Below are 10,556 nucleotides of genomic sequence, written 5' to 3' on the forward strand. Positions count from 1 at the left end.
GCAACAGTCCCCCGGGCTCCAAGTCTCCAACTCCTGCTCGCTCGCTCCTTTCCCCGCTCGCAACCAGTTGCCGGAAGTTGATACTGGTATCTATGGCAACGGGCCGGAAGTCCCTCTCTGCCAATCCAAATTCAGAATGGGATGTGGACTCCCCCCCGCGGGGAGAGAATGGTACGTCCCACCCCGCCGGAAGGGAAGTCCCCAACGGAGGGAGGGGCGGGGCGTTCTTCCCATCCGGGCTCTCGGGCCGGCTCATGAATTATTTATAGTATTTGCCCCCGCCCCCTCATGAATAACGCACGGCGGCCGGGCCGCGTCTCATGAATAATGCAGGAGGAGGCGGGGCGGCGGGTCCCGGACCCGGAAGCGGAGCGGCTGAGTCACCCCGGCAGCGCGGCTGGCTGGGATGAGGCAGCAGCAGCAGCAGCGAGCGGCGGGCGCGTCCCTGCGACACTGAGGCGCCCGAGCCCGGCCCCGGAGCGACCCGCCCGGGCCGCCCCCGCCCTGCCCGGCACCATGATGGAGGAGATAGACCGGTTCCAGGTGCCCACCGTGCGCGCCGAGATGCAGCCGCTGGTGAGGGGCGGGCGGGGCCGGGGCGACCCGGGCGGGGGCTGCCGCCGCCTCACGCCTGTCCTCGGGGGGGGGGCCCGCCCTGGGCAGCCCGCGCTGTCACCCCGGGGGGAGGGGTCTAACCCCCGGGGGGGCCCTGCAGGCTGGGGGAGCCCCTTATCCCGCCCCCCCCCGCCAGAGCCTGGGCCCCCTGGAACTCAGCGGCGAACGGGGGGGGGTCCCCCTGGGTGAGGGGGGGCGCGGCTTCTCCTAGCCCCCCCCATAGGGGGATGTGAGGGGCCACCCACCGGCATCCCCTGCACTTCCCATCGCAGGGGGCTCCAGGAGTCCCCCCCCGCAGCCGCACCCGGGCCCTGCTCTCCCCGGGGGGGCCGGGACTGGGGCGCTCCGCCTGTCCCCGGGGCGGGGCTGCATGTTTTGGGGTCCCCGGTGTCCGCCTGCCCGATGATGTCATCCCTTTGTAAGCTGCCCGGGGGTGGGGGGGAGAGACAGCTGCATGTGGGCCCGCAGGCAGCGGGGGGGGGGGGGGGGCCGGGGGGGCGGCAGCTGGGGGGGCCCGTGTCTGGGTGGCGATTAAACTCCCCCAAGGCTCTGAGGCGTGACACGGGGGGGGCCAAGATGGGCGGCTCGTTGTCCCTTTAGACCCGCCTTGGTGCCTGGCGGGCTGTGAGCGGGGGTAAGGAAAACCTGGCTGTTATGTAACATCAGGGGCTGGCGACTGGGACAGGACAGCTCCGGTGGTGGTCCCCCTGAGCTTGGAGAGCAGGAGTGGGCACTCCCCAGGCTGGTCCTTGCCTGCTGGGGTCCCGGCTGATGATTCTGGACAGGACCCACCCACTGACATGTTGCAGTGGTTAGACTCTTGTGAGCCTCCAACCCCTTGCTTGCTGCCCCACCTGTTAGTGAGCTGCAGAGAATTGATCACCAGGATGCTGTTTTTAATGTTACCTGTCCATCCATGTCCCTGTGCTCTGAGGGTAAGCCCAAGTCTTAAGCGCTCAGGTGTAGGGCAGAGTGACTCGCATGTTATTCCATGAGGAGCTGTTTGTTTTCTCTGAGCAGGAATTGTAGTTGCTTCAGTGATTGTTTCTTACACAATAGGGATAGTTTTCCTTTCCTTGCCCCTAAATGATCATACATCCCTATGCTTATATGCTAAAGACAAAATAAGATTTATTATTTCTTAAAACTTGAATTCGGTGCCTGACTTTTGCATGGATCTTGCTGTGTGCACTTGTATATTTACCGAATGTAGAGGAGGTGTATTTCTGCCTCAAAGCACTTTAATCACAGTAAGGGGCCTTAACTTGCTTATTCTGACTCACAGATTTTACTCAGACATGTGACTTCATTTACATACATTTCTATATCATGGTATAAGGATTCTTTAATGACTTATGTTTTTAAAAATTAAAATGGACTTTTAACATGCTTGTGTGTTTTCTTTGCATTTAGCAGCATCACATGTTTTTAACAGCAGCTGCTGTGTCATCCCTGGAACCAGAAATCCTAGTTATTACATGTACATCTCCTCTTACCCTCCCCCATTCAAGAGACTCTTATTATGATCTCCTGAAATTAATACTGTGTACAGGCATACATTTGACAGCATTTCACTACTGTTTGGCATATTGGGGTAAAGGCACAATTATGTTTAGCAGTGTCTGTCTTCTTTATTTTGACTTCGTTGTATACCCATCTAGAATAAATCCTCTAGTATTTGGAACGATCTGGTCAGATTAAAATCACTACTTTTTAAAATGTTTACGTATTCTACAAGCAGCCCATTAAAGGTGATCAGGATTTTGTGCGTTGGATAGCCTGTCTTGCCACTTTTTTCAATCAGCCAGTTCCCCTGATACTTTTGTGGATCTTCAGTACAGGAACAGGTAGAGAAACACACCTTAAAAGCAGAAATATGTGATTGTAAAACTGCAAAACTTGACAGTGGAACTTGGGGAAGGCCTGGATTAGAGCAGATGTCTTCAGACTTTCATGGCGTTGACCACATCTTACTAGATGGATGGTCTTGTGGCATACTTCCCCTCCAACTTCCTTCCCAGTTGTGATCATATAACATCCCTGTGGCAGGTATAGCAATTAAATATGTTGGAACAGTAAAAAGAAATAATTTACTGTGTTTTTAGCTGTCTTTCAATCTGATCAACAAGCTGGAAACAAAGTGTTGGCATAAGGTGAATAACCCATTCTCTGGACCAACATTGGTCAATGGTCTGTCTTGGAAACCTTTAGAGTTAGATGAGCTAATGATATTGGAGACTGACAGGAACGTATCTTAAATAGGATATTTGTATACATACAAGGCTTTGGAGCAGAGCAGCTCCGGAGCAGTGGAGCTGCAGGTTTTTAGCTGGAGCTGGAGCGGAGCCGGAGCACAGCTCCAAAGCCCTGGTACAACACAGTTCATGCTATGAAGCTGCAGATTATGCTCCATATTAAATTTAATAACGGTCATTCTCTGGGTAAAATTGCACTTAGGCAACTGTTTGCCTGAAGAATCTAGGTACTGTACAAACACACTTGGCTTCTCTATCAAAAAAATGCTTTGTTTGCATACAGTGCATGGGTTTATTTCTATAGCGACTGGAAGTGGAAAAGACACTTTTTTAACCCCAAAACTCAGGTGTGATTATATAAACAAAAACAACTGAAATGATGGCTATAGCACAGTAAGACACCCAAGAGAGTTTCTGTAGACCCAGGAATACAGGCCGCCGTGGTTTGATGTTTGCTTAAATGTGTAAAGTAAAACTTGCTGGTGGCTTTGAGTTTCTGAAGTGGAAGGTGGTAGGGAAAGGGGTTTGGCTTGCAATGACAGTTCCTGGTCTCTCATCAGACAATTCCAAACCTGCCTTTCATTTTGTGAGCCCATCATACAGCCTCATACTGAATTGTTTTGATAAGCAAGGCTCATTTCCTATCCTTACTCTCCAGCTGCACAGTGCAGAACACTTGAACGTGTTTGCCCAGGTTTCTCTGCAGCTGGAAAGATGCGTTCTCTCAGACACGAGCACTCTATCTTCCTCTCATTTGTGCCTGTCTCACGTTTACAGTGCTTTCATTTTCTTTGCTTAGGGGTGCTTTCTGTGTGTTATGGGTGACCCCCCAGGACCTCTAGGGATCCAGCAATAAATTTTGCATTGGTATTAAAGTGGAGACTTGCTAACTGACTGACTTGCTCAGAATTCTGATTTCCACTGGTCCGGTATGTAAAGGCCATCTCTGGTATCTAATTGCATGAGATCCCAGTATGAAATGTTTGAGAAGAGGTGGAAATAACTTAATTAAAAAAACAAGTACTTCTACAAGTCTCCACCACCAACTACTGTTAAGGACTTATTGGCAGGTTCATTTTAGCACTGAAGATTGTCCCACTAAACATTTTAGAATTGAACGACTTCTTGTTTAGGGCTAAAGACACCCCATTGTACTTCTGAATAATTTCTCATTGCACCCAGTATGTTACAAGATTATCAGAAAACATAAATCATTGCTTGGTGGACTTATTTATTTTTTAAATGAAGGAACCTGTACCAGTGTTTGAAAGAACCAGCTTAGCTATCAGTGGCAGAGTGAAATTGACAAGGCTGTTCACCTGCACTCCCATCACCTTGCGCTTAGTAGCGAAATTAACAAGTTTGTAAAAACTATTGGCAGTACCGGAGAAACAGTCTAAAACTTCACCGGAGTGAGGGGGTTGGGGGGGGGGACATGGCTCTGAACGCAGAAGCTGGGATAAAGGAACAAAAGCAGACTACACACACCGTAGCTAGGAAGTTCTGCAGTGATGGGGAGTGGATAAAGTAGAGCTGGTTTCTCCCTTTCAGCACCCAGATTTGAGGCCAAGAATTTAGCAAGTTTCAAAAAGGGATTGTACGCTTATGAATATTAAGACTATCCAGAGTAATCATAATTAATTATACATTTTGGAAGAGATGTTAAACAGCTTAAGCCAACCTCTAACTGTTAGAGGCCAGGATGAGGTCTAACGTGTGGGGCAGATTACTCCACATCTGCCTACTGCAGGGTTTGTGCGCCTTCCTCTGAAGCAGCCGCTACTGGTCACTGTCAGAAAAAGGGAGCTGGACTATTTGGACCTCAGGGCTATTCCAGTATGGAGCTGTTCCTAGGCTGGGATGGCTTAAGATCTTTTGCACTTACTAGCTAGTGACTGATGAGAGAGCCTTGGTTGGAATCCCAGCAGCTCAGGAGCAGACTAGGTTTCTCACCATGGCATTACCCTCGGACATCCCTGGTGGGCAAGGGCTCCCTTCTGTATTTGAATCAGTCTCTGACCAGTACATGCCATTAGTTTTGTGATTCCTGGGTTATACGCTTCTTTCAGAAATAGAGAGACCAGGTGGGTGAAGCAATATCTTTTATTGAGCGAACTTCTGTTGGCGAGAGACAAGCTTTCAAGCTTCACAGAGCTCTTCTTCAGGTGACCTGAAGTTCATCCAATAAAAGATATTACCTCACCCACCTTGTCTGTCTAATATCCTGGGACTGACATGGCTACAACACTCAGAAATATTCAGTTTCATGGCAGTGGAAGATGCTGCCCTATTTAAACAGCCCAGCAGGTTGAAGTGTTCTGCTCAATCACAGAAACAGGTGCAGTGGCAGCATTGCAAGCTTCCTTGACGCACCACTCTATATAGTCTATGGCTTCTCTGGTGAAACCGCTAAAGAGAGAAGCACTTGTGGCGGCTCTGTAATCAGGGCCGGCTCCAGGCACCAGCTTACCAAGCAGGTGCTTGGGGCGGTCACTTCGGAGAGGGGCGGCACATCCAGCTGTTCGGCGGCAATTCGGCGGACGGTCCCTCACTCCTGCTCGGAGCGAAGGACCTCCCGCCGAATTGCCGCTGCAGATCGCGATCGCGGCTTTTTTTTTTGGTTGGTTTGTTTGGCTGCTTGGGGCGGCCAAAACCCTGGAGCCGGCCCTGTCTGTCATGGGGACATCTGTTCAGTAGGAACTGCATTGAGACTACCAACTTGCTTTACCTGGAGGCCACAAACCACTGTATGGCAGGGTGGATAAAAATCAATGTTTTGTTTTGTTTTTTAAATTGGATTTTTTTTAATTTAAATCGGATTTTTTGATAAAATGCTTTTTGAGGAAAAAAAACTTATCTAAAGATAGTTTTAATTAAAACACATTATAGCTCAAAGATATCTCATCATGGAATAGGGATTATAAATTCTAATTCTATAGTATGAGACAATATATTCACGTAATGTTTAAGAAAAGTTTTGTAAATGACTTCCAATAGTTCATGGATTAGGGACCCAATCTTCTGGAGTTCCAGGGGGTTCTGTATAGATTTAGGTTAATCTTTCTATCTACCCAATGGGACTCAGTGCTCAGTCTAGAAAATACCATCAGGGATGCTTAGTTTTGCAGTTCTCAAAGTGTGGATTTGTCTCTCCAGAGGTAACATGCTTGTTAACAGCAAAAATGTTTTTAAATAAATAAATAATATGAGAAATAACAGACCTCAACCCTATTGTCCCTCTGCAAATTTGCATACACAGAGTCCATCCCTTACCTCTCTCTAAAACTGCAAAGTTTCAAAAAGTTCAATGAATAGAAGATTGTTGGGGGCAGGACCAGGAGAAGAAGTCTGGAGATAAATGTGAGAAGCGAGGGACATATTCTTGTTTTGTTAAAATATTATATGTTTGCTGTTGAAGAAAAAAATCCAGAATACTTAACGTAGTTGTTTAAATAAAACAATTGAAATGTCTGTCTGGGGATGTTCTCCTCCTAATACAGCATGGCAAGAAAATCCTCCAAATATTAATGATTAACCTGTTGAATTGGAGATAGTTCACCTCCCAATGACTTCATAAATATTTGCTTCAATTCCTTTGGTAAATGAAATAACTAAATAATCATTCATTTTCTGATATAGCTGTAAAACTACTCTGAAAAGTTTTCAAAATGAATCGCTGTTTAAAAATGTCTAGTGTGTACCTTCTGAAAATGAAACCTACATCTATCTCTGAGTTGTGAAGAATATGTATTAAGGTTATAACAACCAACAAGAATGCACTTTTATGTAGAAAACCATGATTAAATGGAGTCTTCCTGACTAGTGATTTAACTCATGATTTAAATCGATTTGATTTAAATCAAATCTACCCTGCTGTATGGTAATAACTTTTGGCCGTATCCTGTACCAAATCCAAATTGGTAAAAAGCACCACTTCTTAGTTCCTTGCTTGTTCACTTTCATCTCTTGAAAAACATACAAATAAAACAAGAATCAGATGAGTGTCAGGAACAACTCAGTCCAAGAGAAGGACCTTTAGAAGAGTTTTCTTTCCTCTTCTCAGGAAACTCGTATGATAGTGGGGATGAAATCCAAGTAAAGAGAATAATGTTTTATAGTGAAATACTTTCCCTGTACCATCTAATTGTTCACATTTTTGCAGGCTGTTATATAGAAATAGGTGGGTTGCCACCTGGTTGGTTGGTTGCAGTATTTCAGGTGAAAATGAAATAGGCAGGGATGGGTTGTGACCCATAAAGCAGTAGATTCTAAACCTATACATACCTATGCACTGGTGGATTCAGTTATTATACACTCATGACCGCACTGAACTCCTAGGATGTTTTCTTTCCTTGATCTGGCAGATAACTGCTCCCCAGGGTTTTTAAATTGGATACTAGGAGGGCTGGCAAGTCAGGGCTTAAAAGCTTTTTAAATAGGAAGTGATCAATTCTGAAAGACCTGTTTCTTGTCTCATTGTGAACATTAAAATATTTTCTAACACTATTGACCCTGGTTCTTATAGATGTTTATGGCCATGGAGTACTGCTCACGTCCTAAAAGCTTTTCAGAACCTTGAAGTTGCGCATTTTAGTTGAAACAATTGACTTGTAGGGTCTGCATCAAGGTCAAGTATTTTCTCCAAAGGTCTTTCTTTGAGGTATGGTCACTTTCCAGAAGAGAAAATGAAGGCAGAGACATGGACTGACTTGCCCAAGTTCATACAGTGAGTCAGAAGGGGAGCTGAGAATAGAACACGATCTGCCTGACTCCCAGCTCCACCTGCAAGGCTGCATTACCTCTTTTAAAACAAGGAAGGTACCTTAGAAACCTGATTCTTGTCTCTTCCCTTCAAGCAATTCACAAGGCTGATGCAGAGATTTTTCCCCTCTCACCGCCCAGACCAAGTTGCCCTTTGTTTGCCCATCAAAATCAAACTCTTTGCGCAAACCTTGAATGTGAGAACAACTCTGCCCATTCCTCCTATTGCACTTGCTCTCCTTTCCTCCCTCCCCACCCCCCCAATTAAAAATGAAAACAAAGAATTTGAAGCAGAAATTTAAAATGGACCAAGTTAAAAATCTGATGTACATCAACTGCCTTCTGGATCAGATGGGTAGCATATCAAGTGGGGGTATCCAGCGCCCAATACCTGAAGTGAGCATTGAGAACCTTGACAGTAGGAGGGCTGTCTGCCTCTCTGCTCCCTCTTGAAATCCACTAAAATGTTCCTTTGTTGTAGAGTTTTTGTCAAACATGCTGATTTCTGGACTTCTGAAAATCATCTCCCTTGAGAAGACAGTTATAGTGTATTTGCAGCTCCATCTCTTCAGATTGAACCACAGAATGGCTGCCACAGTTCTGCCTAAAAACTAAGGCCTGGTCTACACTAGGCTTTTATGTCGACTTTAGCGCCGTTATATCGAATTAACCCTGCACCCGTCCACACCAGGAAGCCATTTAGTTCGACATAAAGCTCTCTTTAAATCGATTTCTGTAATCCTCCCCAACGAGAGGAGTAGCGCTAAATTCGACATGGCCATATCGAATTAGGCTAGGTGTGGATGGAAATCGACGGTAATAGCTCCGGGAGCTATCCCACAGTGCACCACTCTGTTGACGCTCTGGACAGCAGTCCGAGCTCGGATGCTCTGACCAGCCACACCCCCGGGAAAATTTGAATTCATTTTCATTTTCCTGTCTGGGCAGTTTGAATCTCAGTTCCTCTTTGGACATCGAGGGGAGCTCAGCAGCAGTGGCAACTATGCAGAGCTCTCCAGCAGAGATGGCCGTGCAATCCAATAGAAAGAGGGCCCCAGCTTGGACTGATCGGGAAGTCTTGGATCTCATCGCAGTGTGGGGCGATGAGTCCGTGCTTTCAGAGCTGCGCTCCAAAAGAAGGAATGCTAAGATCTACGAGAAGATCTCCAAAGCCATGGCAGAGAGAGGCTACAGCCGGGATGCAACGCAGTGCCGCGTGAAAATCAAGGAGCTGAGACAAGGCTACCAAAAAACCAAAGAGGCTAACGGACGCTCCGGATCCCAGCCCCACACATCCCGTTTCTACGAGGCACTGCATTCCATCCTGGGAGCGGCCGCCACCACTACCCCACCCCTGACCGTGGACTCCGAGGATGGGATCATGTCGGACATGACAGCGGACGGGGAAGAGGAGGAAGGAGATGAGGAGGACGAGGCAGTCGACAGCGCTGGCACCGCTGATTTCCCCGACAGCCAGGAGCTCTTCATCACCCTTACCGAGATCCCGTACCAACCGTCCCCATCCCTTACCCCGGACACAGAATCAGGGGACGGATCAAGCAGTAAGTGCTGTAAACATGTAAACATTTATTTAAAACAGAACGGTAATATTTATACTATTAACAATGTATATTTATAAAAGTGCTGTAAACTAGTAAAAAAATAATCAGGTACAAAACAGGAATATTTACAAAGGTAACAAATGGGTTTTGCATGATTTCTCTGTCTTAGGCTCTTCTCAATTTAGTCCCAAGTATTTTAAAAAAATTTCACAATGTCCGTTACTACATGATTCCCAGGCCCAAGACGCTCCACTCCAAAGTCCCAGTGCACCTACGCGAAAATCCGGTCAATGTGGCCGGGGATCGACGAGAAATCCTCGTAGGAGAACTCCTCGTAGGTCTCGTGGAGGTAGAGCTCAAGCCTGTTGATCAGGTTCCGGGGTAGGGCGATCTTAGTGGGCCCTCCGTGGTAGCAGACATGTCCCCTCCATGCCACAATCAGGTACTCGGGGATCATGGCCCGACATAGCATGGCGGCATACGGCCCCGGTTTCTGCATGCTTTCCCGCAGCATGCGTTCTCTCTGGGTGTCCGGGATCCTCAGGAGGGTGATGTCGCTCATGACGCCCTGCTTTGAATTAGGGAGGGGACTGTTAGTATTGGGACTGCTTTACAGCCACGCGGTGGAGGGAGAGGGGCAGCATACAGGGATCTTTCCCTGGGACAGCCGCGAGGGGGTGGGACAGGGGCAGAGTTGATGCTGTCCTGATTGCTGGCAGCAGAGACTGGCATTGCTTTCAATGTGAAAGGAGGCCAGTGCTACAGCTGGAGTTTTAAGCAGCCACAAGTCTGCGGCTTACCATTATTGCCCGCTCCAGAAGTTCAGGTCTCCAGCCACAGTTCTCTGAACACTCCAAGACCTCCGCAAGTCCACAGGCACTGAAGGCGACGGCCGAAAATTCGACCTTGTCCTGAGTGCGCATGTGAGAGGTTCAGTGCATGGTCTTGTTCACAGAGAAAGACTAGGTTCTTTGTATACAATTTCATTTATCTGTCTCAGGAATTCACTCCCTTTTTAAAATTCACACAGACACATCTGCGACTGTCTCCCAACCCAGCCTGTCAGCACACTCCCAGAGGCTAGCGCAGATTAGGCGGAGGAAGAAGAAGACGCGTGAAGACATGTTCACAGAACTAATGGGCTGCTCCCGAGCCCAGGCAGCCCAGCAGACACAGTGGAGGGAGAACTTGTCACAAATGCACCGAGCAGTCATGGAACGGGAGGAGAGGTGGCGTCAGGAGGACCAACAGGCTACTGAAAAGCTGCTTGGACTAATGAGGGAGCAAACGGACACGCTCCGGCGCCTTGTGGATGTTCTGCAAGACCGGAGGCAGGAGGACAGAGCCCCGCTGCAGTCTATCT

General features: G+C 47.7%; 1 protein-coding gene across 3 annotated transcripts in view; it reads left to right on the forward strand.

The window, feature by feature from the left end:
• Positions 1 to 459: 459 nt before the first annotated feature.
• Positions 460 to 10,556, forward strand: part of FAM219A (family with sequence similarity 219 member A) — a 135,008-nt gene continuing 124,911 nt past the window's right edge. For 2 of the 3 annotated variants that reach the window (XM_026661302.2, XM_026661303.2), the window contains exon 1: positions 460 to 576. In XM_026661302.2, coding sequence (XP_026517087.1) covers positions 517 to 576 — 60 coding nt within the window. In that variant the 5' untranslated portion in view covers positions 460 to 516. The remainder of the gene's footprint in view (positions 577 to 10,556) is intronic. The other variant, XM_026661304.2, reaches the window with a different exon arrangement.

The sequence above is a fragment of the Terrapene carolina genome, unplaced genomic scaffold (assembly GCF_002925995.2).
Source record: "Terrapene carolina triunguis isolate 2854851 unplaced genomic scaffold, T_m_triunguis-2.0 Scaffold998, whole genome shotgun sequence".
NCBI lineage: Eukaryota > Metazoa > Chordata > Testudines > Emydidae > Terrapene > Terrapene triunguis.